Source organism: Triturus cristatus, chromosome 2_2, assembly GCF_964204655.1.
Source record: "Triturus cristatus chromosome 2_2, aTriCri1.1, whole genome shotgun sequence".
NCBI classification, from domain to species: Eukaryota; Metazoa; Chordata; class Amphibia; order Caudata; family Salamandridae; genus Triturus; species Triturus cristatus.
The window spans coordinates 1,183,095,265-1,183,110,833 of record NC_140582.1 but is presented as its reverse complement, the minus strand read 5'-3'; the positions used below and the strand labels follow the sequence as shown (position 1 = coordinate 1,183,110,833).

At 46.2% G+C, this 15,569-nt stretch overlaps 1 protein-coding gene across 4 annotated transcripts in view; it reads left to right on the top strand.

Annotated features, from left to right (window-relative positions):
* The window catches only part of SFXN5 (sideroflexin 5), a 1,315,749-nt gene that overhangs the window by 459,542 nt on the left and 840,638 nt on the right, over positions 1 to 15,569 (top strand). For all 4 annotated transcript variants that reach the window (XM_085642762.1, XM_085642761.1, XM_085642760.1 and 1 more), the window contains exon 4: positions 6,613 to 6,639. In XM_085642762.1, the coding sequence (XP_085498888.1) occupies positions 6,613 to 6,639 (27 nt within the window). The remainder of the gene's footprint in view (positions 1 to 6,612; positions 6,640 to 15,569) is intronic.

Genomic DNA, 15,569 nt, shown 5'->3' with positions numbered 1-15,569 from the left:
TATCCAGGTTAGACTACATTTTGGTCCTTAGCACCTAAATCTCACATATTCACGAAATCAGACACCTTGCTAGGGGCATATCTGATCACTCACCGATATGGGTACATATGCTCCTGGATCAGGTTAGGGTGGGTAGAGTTGTCCCCATCAATCCCTGGTATCTCTGCAACCCTACCATTTGTGAGAAACTCATCACTGTGATGGACACTTATTTCAGTGAGAGCACGGGTACAGAAGACTCCTTCCAGACGCTCTGGGAAGCTTTTAAAACTGTAATTAGGGGGGAAGCCTTGTCCCTAATATCTGGACAGAAGAAGGAACAACAAAAGCAGATGTCTAACTTAGAGGACGAGATTTACGAATTAGAGAGAGACATGGAAACAATGATCACAACAGATTCGCTCCACTTCTTGCGTCTTAAACAGGACGAATATAGGGCATTAGTCACGGAGAAAGCTAAGACACTGGGGAGGGAGAAACTCGGCAGACTTTATGATCTAGGAGATAAAGCTGGAAAATTGATAGCTTGGCTTGATAAACGGGAATGGGCAAGTAGATTGGTCCCGGTTCTGCAGGACACTAACAATAATTGCATAACCGTCCCTCAGGAAATAGCAAATCGCTTTGCTGGCCATTTTGATACGGTGTATAACGCAGTAGCCCCCCTACAGTGAAGAAGACTCTGCCGAATTGTTGAGGGACATAACGCTTTCCACCCTTTCCTTGACAGAGCGGCAAGTATTGGATAGCTCCTTGACAACGGACGAAATAGCGCAGGCGATTAGATCGCTAAACTAAGGGAAAGCCCTTGGTCCTAACGGCATTCCAATCGAATTATATAAACTTAACCCTGACAAATTGGCCACTTATCTCAAAGCCATGTTCGAGGAGAGCAGAGAGAGAGGGGAGCTACCGAGGGACCAACGAATGGCCAACATAGCAACTATACATAAGTAAGGCAAACCCAAAACAAACTGCACCTCATATAGACCTATTTCCCTCTTCAATGCTGAGCCTAAGATTCTTGCCAAAGTACTAGCTAACCGACTAGTTAAAATCATATCTCACCTGGTGCACCCAGACCAATCTGGTTTTATACCACACCGGAACACGGAGCTAAATTTGCGCCAAGTCCATGGGGTCCTCGGTAGGGCGCACACGATCCTGGAACCGGCTGTTCTTGTCTCCTTAGATGCCACTATGGCATTCAATACTATCGAGTGACATTATCTCATAGCGGTGCTCTGAAAGCTGGGGTTCGGCCTGGAATTTATCCAGTAGATTCGCCTCCTGTACTCAACGACACTGGCACAAGTCGTGGTTAATAATAAAAAATCTGACACTTTTGCCTTGAGCCGGGGCACCACTAGCGACATGGATCCGACGGGATCCAGTTATTCGAGGCATGCGTTGGACACCTGAACGGGAGGATCGCATCTCGCTTTATGCAGATGAAGTATTACTCTATTTAACTGACCCAAAAAAATCCCTAATTGCAGTTCTAGACATCTTGGCAGTATCCGGCAGGTATTCTGGATTTACGATCAACTGATCTAAGTTCCTCCTATATGTCCTTCATGGAGACTTGCCATCCTTACCCCGTAACTATCCAATCCAGATCAGTGCCACGGGATTCAAATATTAGGGGATTTTTTTCCCTTAGACCCCGCTCTTCGATACGAAAAAAAACTCCTTCCTCCAATACTGCGATTAAAGCGGGGCATAGCCAGCTGGAAATCTCTTCCCCGCTCTCTTCTAGGCAAAGCTGCACTTTTTAAAATGATGTCCCTTCCCCGCTTCCTCTACGTCCTACAAAACTCACTCAACCCTGTCCCCCTGACATATTTTGAAGAAATTGAACACCTTCAGAGAGAATTATTGTGGAACGGGACGCCACGCATAGCCCTGGGCAAACTTACACTAAAATGGTATGATGGAGGCATCAGCCTCCCTGATATAAAGAAATATTACTGGGCGGCACACCTGGCAGCTATCAATCATGGCACATACGGTGGCCCTGATGATCCAGGCTACCGTATGGATAGGTGGCTTCTTCCGGGAGGGAATTATAACAGATCACTCTATTCGAAACCAGGTCGGCCTCGTTTGACAGTCCCCACTAGTCACATAATAAGTGTATGGTACGCCGCAAACAAACAGATCCCTCGGATGGGAGGGTAAACTAACGTTGGCCACTCCCCTGTGGGACACCACACAATTAGGTTGTCTATGGACTTCGAAGGGGTTTGATAAGTGGGACATGATCGGCATTTCACAAATTAAAGATATATGGGAGAAGCACGAGCTGGCTGATACTGAGCTTTTTCGTTACACACAGGTTCACCATGCATTACAATCACTCCTTCCAAAGGGCTCCTCCCTCCCTGAATCATCCCAGTTGGAGGATAGGATACTGGATGGCCACCTCCCAGAGAAAACCATCTCATTAATATACAACAAATTAATATACAATATGGATGACCCCTTCTCCGTATTGCGGCAGAAATGGGTGGCAGATGGCATAGAAATGAATAATGAGGAATGGCAGGAGGCGATATCCTCCCCTCGGGTAGTGGCTATTTCGGCACAACTGAGCCTAGTACAGCTTAAAATCCTGCATAGGATATATATGACTGGCCCCCGCCTGGTACAGATGGGAAGAACGGGAACAGGAGACGGTCACAGGAGATGTGGGCAAATAGGCACCTTTATGCACATCATATGGGAATGCACACATCTTCAGGCATACTGGAGGGAGATACACGAAGTACTTAAAATTGCTATTCACCATGAAGCACGTAGATGCCTATTGAACGTATGGGAACCAACTGACTTAAATATCTAACAAACACAGTGGGCCACTTTGGGGTTCATGCTAGCCAAGAGAAAAACATTTCTCAGGCCTGGGGAGCGGCAACCCCCCCCCATCCCCACTAGGGGCACGGGAGACGAGTATGGATTGGTGTATGTTCAGGGAAAAGACAGTATATACTGCACGAGGCTGCCCCAAAAAGTGGTCCCACATATGGACACCGTGGAACTTGTATCGTGGAGACATTTGTGCCCCCCCCCCAGAGCATTGAACTGGATGACCTGCTCCCTCCTTGAAAAATCCCTACTGTGTATAAGGCTGATGATTACTGACTCATGCTGTCATGCCTATATTGATATTGATCTGAATCTGTGATGACTTGTATGTCGATGATTGTTAATAAAAAGATTTATATATAAAAAAAAAATTACACTGTAAGCAGTGGTTAATTCTCTTTTTGGTTAAATTTATTATTGCACGCATATGCCCACCACATTAGGCAGTGCCATGTTTTGTTTTTTTGCTTCTTTTTTTGTGGCACGTGCTTCGAACAGGAACTGAAAACAGGTCAGATCTGACCTGTGGTTCAACTGTTGGTGCCCCTGAGACTCTTCTGCAGAATACTCCCAATCACAGCGCCTCCTAGCGCCCGGAAGCAAATATTCAGCGCATTATGGAAACTAGTGTGGGGCACATCAAAAGAATCCAAAATAAGATTGCTTTTTCAGCCTCCATTTCATGTAGGGCAAATAGCGTATTTTAACTCCCAGTCGTCTTTACTATAATGATCGCCTTTTAAAGGCTTTTCTACATCCAGGAAAAATGCGTGGTTGGGAGTCCACGAGGTTGGTGGAAATGTGGAACATCCCCTAGCAAAGAATTTATGCAAAATCTTGGTGTTTTAGTAATCTGGTGGTGAGTCTGTAAATGAAAGGGCTGGGAAGGTAGCAATTTGGGCTTCCATTTTTGTAGGAGTTATATGGCATGATTTTGAATATTAGTTCAGTAGGTGAGGAAGTAGGACAGACAGTTCCCTAATGGAAAACCTGACCAATAAGCTGAGAGGATAGAATCGCATTCCTTCTTTGCATGAGCCGCCCACAAAATGCAGGCCCGCATTTAATGCATGGACTTGAGCTTTAGAACGAGGCTTCTGTTCGAAAAGTAAACTTGTCAAAGTCTGCATTAGTCCATGTCATGGGCAACCTGGAAGACACAGAATGGAGCTCCTAACTCACCATAACTATCAAGAGTTGTTAGTATCCGAGCGTCCAGGTGGCGTTGGATCCAAAACTAACATGGACACTTGACCTTCATCCACTCACTCCCAGAACTCGCAGGGACCTGGCCAGAATTGCGGTTGAACACCTGGGCCACGTGGCTTTTATAAAATGATCTTACCCCCTATGCTCCTATGCGCTCTTTGCTGTCCGCAGCCCACTCAAATGGTTGAGAGAAGTATGCGCTGAAGCATGCGCATTTATTTGGGGCATCCATACTCCACAGATTGTGACGGATAAATGCATACAGTCTGCTTGCGATGGAGGAATGGCATACATGAAGCTACTCTACTGGCCTCCCACATAATAGTGCTAAACGAGTGGCTCTTGGGTATCATGACGACCTGGCGTATTGTACCAAAATTGCAATGATCAGCTAAAATTGAGTCTTAGGACTTGTATATGGGAATCCCTTACCCGAGTCCTTCCTTAGGTAACTAAAATAGCATTCCAAAGCTGGCGAGAGCCACTCAGAAGGAGATGATGCAACAGAATTCCGACATAAGAGACAGATCTGTGGGTGAGTACCTGGGGTAAATATTCTACACAGTTGTCAGACTTTGAGAAATGAGATCTCATCGGCATCTCCAAACTGGGAGCAGTCTGGTTAGGCAACTGGAAATCCTTTCGGAGCTCCAAGAAGAGTTTGACCTTACCAGTTCTCAATTCTACCAGTATGGCCAGCTGCGCCATGCCCTAGATGCTCACCTCTAAAACTGGGAGAGGTTGTACAATTTAACTCCTTAGGGATCAAGGTGGGTATAAGTCCACTATGCAAAGGGGGCGCTCACTCCTTTATAAAGCTTTGAAAGTTAATGAGCCACTCCGCGCTAACTTCAGGAGAAAATGGGAAAATTGGATTGGGACATTGGACAACAGTTAATGGCAGGCGGCAAAAATGCCCCCATGCACAATTGTCATATCAGCTAAGCTTCGTCTCATTCAACTTAAATTCCTACATTCGGTCCTCTTATATGATATCCCTCAAATATTTTCCATGCAGTGAGGAGCAGGACTTCTTTTGTTCTATTGGCTGGTGTGAAGTGATTGCGCAATACTGGGACAGGCTGTTTGCTTCCTTATCAGAGGTACTGGCCCGACCAGTCAGTCCTTCCCCCATGCTAGCCCTTTTAGGGCTTCTGGAGAACATGAGGGGCAGCAGGGGGCATCAAACGTTGTTAGGGAGTGGAACTGATCTGGCAAAACGAGATATTGCAAGAGTTTGAGAATCTGACTGCACCGTTTTTTGGTGAGTGACTTAGGGTAATGGACCGTAGCGCCAAAGCTGGCCACCGAACAAGCACCACAAGATCGGGATACATGGTGAGCTCCTTTTAGCATGCTGTGAGATTTATGTACAAGATGGTGGTTATTGCATTTTGTCATTGTATTTTGTTAGCTATGCTATAAGTCTGTTAGTTGTGTAAAAGAATATCAATATAATATGAGTATACATTTTTTTTTAAATCTACGGAGATTCAGACAAGATAACTTCCTAGTTAGGAAGAGAGGTCTTGTGTTATGGAAGATCTAAAACATCATGCACGCCTCTTTAAATTGGATATGCCTGGTAATAGATAACCATTGTAGCTCTTTACGGTAAACAAAGAACTGGAAAGATGAAGAATGCTGATGTCATCAATGTTTCATTTTTCTGCAGGGTAGCAACATTATTCTTAGGAAGCTCTAAGTATATTGAATTGCTGAAACCTAGTCTAGATTGCATGAATGACTTGGCTACTGTGATCTTCTGTAATAAATTTAAGACAATCCTTTTAAGAATACATGGGCTGAAATAACAAGCGTTGGTCACTGCACAAATTTGTGTGTCAAAGACGAGATTAACATTCATAAGAAGACTCTGATTTCTGACCAAATTCATTGGTTCGGGGCAGCTACTTAGTGAGAATGGCCCTAGAGAAGCTTTCCAAAGACTGATTTTAGAGAATATTGGGAGAATTTCTAATTTAGTTAGATTTAATTCTAGAAATACACAGACCATCCAGCTTCTTCTGAGATTAGGTCCTGCAAATAGGCTCCTAAAGCCAGTCTTCGTTTTCCCTAAGATTGATTATTAGCGGTGTATCGTCAGCATGCATTCAGGGTGAGACCTGGAACTGGTGAAGAAGGCCGTAGGTGGACATGAGAGAGTTTGAGGGACAGGGAGGAGCCGTGGGATACTGCCCAGTTCATATCTATGGATTCTGAAGTTTACGTGACCAAGTTCAATTACTTGGCTATGGTTGGCTAGAAAAGCTGAAACCCGTTCCAGTATGCAGCCTCAGGGCAAGGTGATAGATGAGATAGATTTCATTTATTTGTTATACCGCAATGGGCTAATGAGCTTTTTTAATGCACCCCTGCAATGTCACAACATATGTGTTTGATTTTAATTTCAAAAGAATAAATTTACAATTTACTTCTGTTAAATAAAAATATCAAATTCAATGTTAACTTTAAATTCATTCCACAGACCACTTCTTAATCTATACTAAACTGTTCTATTTTCTTTTTGTTTAGCTTTGGGGAGCTCAGAAGATAAAGCAGGTAAGGCACATATATATTTCTGCTTTATGATGCTTTTAACTCTATAGTTGTTGTATTGCTTATTTCTAAATGGTAGTCAAGGTTTTGGTTATAAGTCTTACTTGCAGTCCCAGCCTATAATCAGGTGCCCATAAAACCATCAGCATAACTCTATCCCCAGTCGCCATGTTGGCTAGTATTAAAGGGCCGACAGGGACTAAGCTAACACCGCTGGGCTTTTCACCTGTTTGAAGGAAATACAGATTTAGCAGAGGACAAAAGCAGTTCAGTTTAACAATTGCAAAACAGAGGTTCTGTTAGTGGGTATAATCCACCTGCTGTAGACAATGCTGTCGTGATGCCTCCGATTTTTGGCCGGATGATTTCTCCTTGGAACAAGGTAAAGAAACCTAGGCCCCCCAAAATGTCAACTTCCAAGCATCCAGACGGGTTGTGCGAGGAGGGGAAGCTATGCAAGACGTCTGCATGTGACCAGGACTGGAGCCTAATATCTGCCAGTCTCCCAGCTGAGTGACGGGACAGCACCCTGGGACATCTGAGACCACTTGCCCGTGGAGCCTTGAGCACCAGTGTCTGCCTGCTTACCAAGACCAATAAGCCCTGTGAGGGTTTATGGTCTGGGAGTTGTCATTACAAACTCCACAGCACCATAATGGGCTAACTGAATTCTGGGAAGTTTGGTAGCAAGCTTCTCTGCATAATAAACCCACAGTGATGCTAGTTTGGGATTTATTATACAATGCACTCAGAGGGCATCGTAGACATGCCCCTGAAAAGAAACCAGCCTCTGGTGGGTTCCTTGAGTGGTAAACACCAGCCGGCCTCCATGAGACAAGTTTCTGGACCCCTGGGAGGGAGCCTTCGCTCCCTGAGCCCAGAAACAAAGCCTTTCCTGGGCAGAGGTGTTCACATCTCCCCCAGGTCAGGAAGAGCCATCTCTGTCAGGGGAGCTTTTAAGGCCTCGCCGCCTTTGCAAAATGACCTCCAGCCTCTCCTGCTATCAGGAGCAGGCCCCCTTCCTGTCTCACCACCTTTTCGGTGGGAAGACAGACAGGAAAAATAGAACAGCCCAGAAGGTGTGCCCACCTCTGCCAACCCCACCCCTCAGGTGGGGGAGGCGAGGTGAAGCCCACTCTTCAGTGCCCGCCATCTTGCAGATGGCAGGCAGTCTCCAATCAGAATTAGGGATTGTGCCCACTCCCCCATGTGGGGTGATCACACCAAGGGTGTAGTCACCCTAAGGTCAGTAGCCCATTGGCTACTGCCTTGAGATCCATAAAATGCCCCTTGAATGCAGTATTTACGGGACAGCCCTTAACTCAGAAGTTAGATTCCTGCCACCTACGAAGAAGAAGAACAGAAGAAGTTGCATAGCAGAGGAGACTACAGAGTAGAACTGACTGGGCCCCAGCCCTACCGGCCCGTCATCAGTTTCCGGAGATCCTGCGCCTTGTGAGAACCACGTCTTGTGAGACAGAAGACAACGCCACGAGTGTATAGAGTGAACCTGTAGCATCAGAGGCCTGAGCGAACAGCATTCATAGGACATGGGTCGGTCAAGGACCAGAGTCAATCAATTCAATCATGGAAAGAACCACGTCTTGTGAGACAGAAGACAACGCCACGAGTGTAGAGAGTGAGCCTGTAGCATCAGAGGCCTGAGCGAACAGCATTCATAGGACATTGGTCGGTCAAGGACCAGAGTCATTTCAATCATGGAAAGAACCGCGTCTTGTGAGACAGACGACAACGCCATGAGTGTAGAGAGTGAACCTGTAGCATCAGAGGCCTGAGCCAACAGCATTCATAGGACATGGGTCGGTCAAGGACCAGAGTCAATTCAATCATGGAAAGAACCGCCTCTTGTGAGACAGAAGACAGCGCCACGAGTGTAGAGAGTGAACCTGTAGCATTAGAGGCCTGAGCTGAACAGCATTCATAGGACATGGGTCGGTCAAGGACCAGAGTCAATTCAATCATGGAAAGAACCGCGTCTTGTGAGACAGAAGACAACGCCACGAGTGTAGAGAGTGAACCTGTGGCATCAGAGGCCTGAGCGAACAGCATTCATAGGACATGGGTCGGTCAAGGACCAGAGTCAATTCAATCATGGAAAGAACCGCGTCTTGTGAGACAGAAGACAACGCCACGAGTGTAGAGAGTGAACCTGTAGCATCAGAGGCCTGAGCGAACAGCATTCATAGGACATGGGTCGGTCAAGGACCAGCGTCAATTCAATCATGGAAAGAACCGCGTCTTGTGGGACAGAAGACAACGCAACGAGTGTAGAGAGTGAACCTGTAGCATCAGAGGCCTGAGCCAACAGCATTCATAGGACATGGGTCGGTCAAGGACCAGAGTCAATTCAATCATGGAAAGAACCGCGTCTTGTGAGACAGAAGACAACGCCATGAGTGTAGAGAGTGAACCTGTAGCATCAGAGGCCTGAGCGAACAGCTTTCATAGGACATGGGTCGGTCAAGGACCAGCGTCAATTCAATCATGGAAAGAACCGCGTCTTGTGGGACAGAAGACAACGCAACGAGTGTAGAGAGTGAACCTGTAGCATCAGAGGCCTGAGCCAACAGCATTCATAGGACATGGGTCGGTCAAGGACCAGAGTCAATTCAATCATGGAAAGAACCGCCTCTTGTGAGACAGAAGACAGCGCCACGAGTGTAGAGAGTGAACCTGTAGCATCAGAGGCCTGAGCGAACAGCATTCATAGGACATGGGTCGGTCAAGGACCAGAGTCAATTCAATCATGGAAAGAACCGCGTCTTGTGAGACAGAAGACAACGCCACGAGTGTAGAGAGTGAACCTGTAGCATCAGAGGCCTGAGCGAACAGCATTCATAGGACATGGGTCCGTCAAGGACCAGCATCAATTCAATCATGGAAAGAACCGCGTCTTGTGGGACAGAAGACAACGCAACGAGTGTAGAGAGTGAACCTGTAGCATCAGAGGCCTGAGCGAACAGCATTCATAGGACATGGGTCGGTCAAGGATCAGAGTCAATTCAATCATGGAAAGAACCGCCTCTTGTGAGACAGAAGACAGCGCCATGAGTGTAGAGAGTGAACCTGTAGCATCAGAGGCCTGAGCGAACAGCATTCATAGGACATGGGTCGGTCAAGGACCAGAGTCAATTCAATCATGGAAAGAACCGCGTCTTGTGAGACAGAAGACAACGCCACGAGTGTAGAGAGTGAACCTGTAGCATCAGAGGCCTGAGCGAACAGCTTTCATAGGACATGGGTCGGTCAAGGACCAGAATCAATTCAATCATGGAAAGAACCGTGTCTTGTGGGACAGAAGACAACGCAACGAGTGTAGAGAGTGAACCTGTAGCATCAGAGGCCTGAGCTGAACAGCATTCATAGGACATGGGTCGGTCAAGGACCAGAGTCATTTCAATCATGGAAAGAACCACGTCTTGTGAGACAGAAGACAACGCCATGAGTGTAGAGAGTGAACCTGTAGCATCAGAGGCCTGAGCTGAACAGCATTCATAGGACATGGGTCGGTCAAGGACCAGAGTCATTTCAATCATGGAAAGAACCGCCTCTTGTGAGACAGAAGACAGCGCCATGAGTGTAGAGAGTGAACCTGTAGCATCAGAGGCCTGAGCGAACAGCATTCATAGGACATGGGTCGGTCAAGGACCAGAGTCAATTCAATCATGGAAAGAACCATGTCTTGTGAGACAGAAGACAACGCCACGAGTGTAGAGAGTGAACCTGTGGCATCAGAGGCCTGAGCTGAACAGCATTCATAGGACATGGGTCGGTCAAGGACTAGAGTCAATTCAATCATGGAAAGAACACGTGAGACCGAAGAGAAAGAGGAGCGTAGGAGGAGACTTGGATCCTTTCGTCTGATTCTTAGGGTTGTCCGTAACATCTGAGTGCTCTGAATGTTTGGAGGTGCAGAGAAGCATCAAGTGCGCATTGGCTTGATAGCGCGTGGCAGAAATCTGACTTCCATGCATCTGGTGGTTTTATTTAGTGCATTTTTAAAAAGCACGGACATTACCCAAAGGTGTCAGAGCGCTGTACAATAGAGCTAGTTACGTTACAAGAGAAAAGTGGTACAGCGTATAACATTAAACAGACTAAAGGGTACACAAACACAAAGTCCAACACAGCACACAGGGATGAGGAATGTACAGGAAAAAATACAAATTTACAACACAGAGCGAACTTCCAAGAGGGGCCAGAGAATAAAGGGTGCACAAACACAAAATCCAACACAGCACGCAGGGGTGAGGGATGCACAGGAAAAAATACAAATTTTCAATGAAGAGCGAACTTCCAAGAGGGGCCGGAGTATGAAAGTATTAGTTCTGAAAGTGTCTTTGGAAGAGAACAGTCTTGAGTTCAGCTTTGAAGATCCGGGTAGAGGAGGTGGCACGGAGCAATGGGGGAAGTGAGTTCCATATTCTCACTGCATTGCCTGAGAAGGATTGCGCCATCTATCTTTCCCTTTTGAAGACGGGGGGGGCTCAAGCAGAAGCTTTTCCGCATTACGAGAGGGTCGAGAGCCTCCGGACAGTTTCAATTTATTTGCCAGGTAACAAGGGGAGGACGTGTGCAAGGCTTTGTGTGTGATGCAGGCAGTTTTGTAAATAGATCTTGCCTCAATCGGAAGCCATCGAAGAGAGGACAGGATAGGAGTGATGTGGTCGCTTCGTTTAGACCCTGAAATGAAGTGAGCTGCTGAATGGAGGATGGATTTGAGAGGGGAGAGGTGGGATTTGGGTAGGCCCGTCAGAAGAGAATTGCAATAATCCAGTATTGAGAGAACCAGCGATTGTACCAAGGTTTTTAAGTCATTCTCCGGGAAGAACCGACGGATCCCCCATAGAAGGCGCAACTGGTACCGTGCGTTCTTGGCAATAGAGTTGATGTGGGAGATTAAGTTGAGTCTTTTGTCAAGAATGACACCTAGAGATTTAGCTCTGTCGACAATGATGGGTTTGTTGTTGAGCAGGTTCAGCTGATCCATCCACGATTGAACAGGAGGAGGTAATAGAGAGGTCGAAAGGAGGAGGAATTCAGTTTTGGCGGGATTTAGAATGAGTTGGTGAGCTAACATCTAGTTGTGGATGGCGTTGAGAGTAGTGTCGAGTAAAGAGAGATCGTGTGTGGAAGACACCTTGAGGTAGATTTGAGTGTCATCCGCATAAAGATGGTAATGGATCCCAGATTTGCTTAGGAGGTTCCCTAATGGTTCCAGGTAGAGATTAAACAGAGTGGGTGCCAGGATAGAGCCTTGAGGGACACCTTGACCTACAGCCAATGGAGATGAAAGACTGTTCGCTATCTTAATCATTTGGGATCTGTCTGAGAGGAAAGAGGCAAACCATTTAAGCACTGTGCCATCCAATCCCATTCTCTGTTGAAGAGTGTTGAGGAGGGTGCTGTGATTAACAGTGTCAAAGGCTGCAGAGAGGTCAAGAAGAATCAGAAGACAGGATTCCCCGGAGTCGAGTATATGCAACGCATCATCAATCACTTGCAGCAGGGCTGTTTCTGTGCTGCAATTTTGGATGAAGCCAGATTGGAAAACATCGAGGAGATTATTATCCATAATATGTAGGGAAAGTTGTTTCGCAATAAATTTTTCAGTGATTTTCGAAAGAAAAGGGAGGTTGGTGATAGGGCGGAAGTTGTTGAGGTCGGTTGCATCAGCGGAGGGTGAAGGGTTTGTGAATCTGGAATGCCAGTCTCTTGATAGATTCTTCTTGGGCTCCTGTAACATAATTTATACATTTATGAATGCAGGTGTTTATATGATGTGCTTGCAAAGGTTACCATTCATTGCAAGTATTAATAAAGCTACTGGTTTTACAGTTCAGTTACCTGGTAATAAATCCTGATTTACTAAAATAGTAGTAAATCTACTCCTACAGGTTTACAGGTGCGATTGGGTTAAAATATACACTTGAGGGCCATAGCTGCTAGACACCTGTGATTGAACATTGTGCACAAGGGTGGATGCTTTAATGTTTATGAAATTGTGTTTGCACTTGCCAACATTTTTCCTCCATAGGTAAAATATTTGTCCCCATGGAAAATGTCCTAAACCCACACACATTTGGGAGTTTGTCCTGCTATTGCCAGCATAGAAAATGATTTTTCCTCCTTCTGAGAGGAGAAATATCTTCTGAATAGCCACAAAGTCACCCCTTTTGCAGGTGCCAACCTTTTTGGGCATCCCCACTATGGAATGACAACTTCGCACCCACTGAAACAGATCTATGGCCACATGACACCTTCCTTTACCTGGGAATAAATGGATTTACAAGTACAAATTCATATCTTGTGAATTTCAATCGTGACACCTTACATGAGAGGAAATGGATTTATAAGTATAAATCCACGTTATGAATTCCAATTGTGATTTTGGAATCGTAAGTCACCTAAGTGTACTTGGGTCCTCCAATAGAATTGTGACTTGAACCCTCATATTCAATCATCAATTAAGGGTTGAGATCATAGTACAAACGTTATGAGGTTGCCAGCCGAGGCGGGGCCATAGGTTGGTCCAGCTGCGGAAGGTGGGAGATATTGCAAGAGAAGGAGTGTTTTAAGATCTGACCTGAAGGAGGGGCGGGTACTCTCAGAGGCAGCTGACGCCTCTTCATAGGTCTGTTTATTTTCCTCTACAAATTGTTCTTCGTGACATTGCAAGGCTGTTGACAAGATAATCTGGTTTGCAGGAGTTAAAGATTTGTAATTCATATTGTTTCTGCCACATTTCGTATATTTCTGTTCAGCTGTTTTTGCTGTATGGTTGTTCCTATGAAAATTGCATGGGAAAATTGCGTTTTAGGAGCACCACCCTTTTCTCAGCCCCCACGTGACAGATCACCCCTAAATTTTCCACGAAGGAGCTGAGGTGAATAAACATTTTTGGGGAAACTTTTGTGGATATTCATCAAACGGCGCCAAAGTTATTAGCAAAGCATAAAACCCGGTTTCTACTGAAACTCAAACCGAACTAGAATTACACAGTGGCAACTGCCACAGTGCAATGGAATGGCCTCGGGAGCCTTCTCCCCAGGGCCTTTTCCTGTAAGGGAGCGGGCTGCCCGGCCCCCCTCACTAAGGCATTATTGGCCCTGGGAGCCCACCTCAGCAGCTATGTCTCGGGGTGCCCACCCCTGGGACATAGCGGTTTCCCTGTCTGCAGCAGTGCGGGCAGGAAAACCTGCATTTGCTCTTGTTTGGCGGGAGCATTTTTAAATCTCCTGCGAAGCGGGAGCAAACACCAAGTCCGCTCCCAGCTGGCAGGAGCTTCATAAATGTTCCCACCGCTGGGAGTGGACTTTAGATCTGTTTCCCTACCCGCAGTGGTACGGGCAGGGAAATAAAAGTAAATATTGCTCCCTCCCACTGGGAGCAGCATTATTAGATGCTCCCTTTGAGTGAGAGCGATGTCGGCTCCCACTAGATGCAGAGAGCTGGCTGGAGCCTTCGGGCTCCCCTGTGGCCCCCAACAACAGTGCGGTGGGTTCCATGGGTAAACACCCAACTTTTCTTACACCGGGCGTCATGTAGTGGGGTCCGTGGGGTCGAAATTGGCCGGGGCACGTGCCCCTTTCACCCTTCTGTATGGTGCTGGGCCCTGGGAGATGGGGTCCCTGGGGCCAAAGTAAGCCCAGGGAGTGGGGCCGCTTGCACCTTCTCCCCCATAAAAATGTCGGGGATGGGGTCCCCGGGACCGATAATGGCCCGGGGAAGATGGATGCGTGCTCCCCTCCCCGTTAAAACAGCACTAGGCCCCAGGGAATGGGGCCCCCGTGTCTGAAATTGGCCTGGTGTGGGGGAGGGGGTAGCTATGTGCCACCCCTCCCCAAACAAACATGCTGGGCCCCAGGAGATGTGAATAAAAGAGTGGCCCTGGGGGAAGGGTCCCCAAGGCCTAACCAGGCTAGGGGTGGGTGGCCACTTGGCCCCCTCCCCTTTATTTAAATAAGTGGTGCCGGGGGATGGGGTTCCCTGGACCAATAACTGCTCAGGCGCCTTCTTTTTAATAAAAAATATGAAAAAGAAACCCGACCCTGACGGATGGTGTCACCAAGGCCAGGCCCTATTGCCAACGCACCGTGGGGTTGGCTGTATAGGGGGTGTTGGCTGCAGGGCTGGCCGTGCACGGGGGGGGGAGTTGAATTTACAAATGGTAATTATTACTTTATGTTAAAAAAACTGGAAATTCACTTAACAAAACAAAGGTTAAAGTAACATTATAATTATGTGCGCTAAAAAAATCTATACATTTTTTTTTAAAACCTTAGATATTCACTAAAAAAATCAGAGGTTAAAGGGACATGAATTTGTCAGTGACAACACTAATGTTTTGAACAAAAGAAACACACAGATATTCACCAGATATAGTTAGCTGCGCTAAATATAACTTGCGCCCCCACCTTGCATTGCTTATGACCTCACATATGACATCACTCATGACATGATCTATGACATCATTGATGACATCACTGACAACATCATTCAAGCTTCTTTTTCCCGCTTACTGTTGTATAAATGACTATGACATTAGAGGTCTGACCGTAAGTACAAAATAGCTCAGGAGAAGATCAGGCATCAATACTAGCAACACAGAAACAACTCCCGTAGGGGTTGAAAACAAGCAATAAGTGCAACATTGACTTTGTAGCAAACACTTTACCGGTAGCGTAGTTCACATTAAAAATCAACCACAGACCTCACTTAATTTGTTGTTTCATCTGTATACAACTGTTCAGAGAAAACCAAAATTGTGAACGCTAACACTTATTCCCATTAGTTGGACCCAGGCTGTACAAAGTTAGGTAGAAAAGTATTATGGTAGTTACCCACCACTATGTTAACTATAAAACAAACACACTCAATGGATGATGTCATCAGTTATATAAATGATGTCA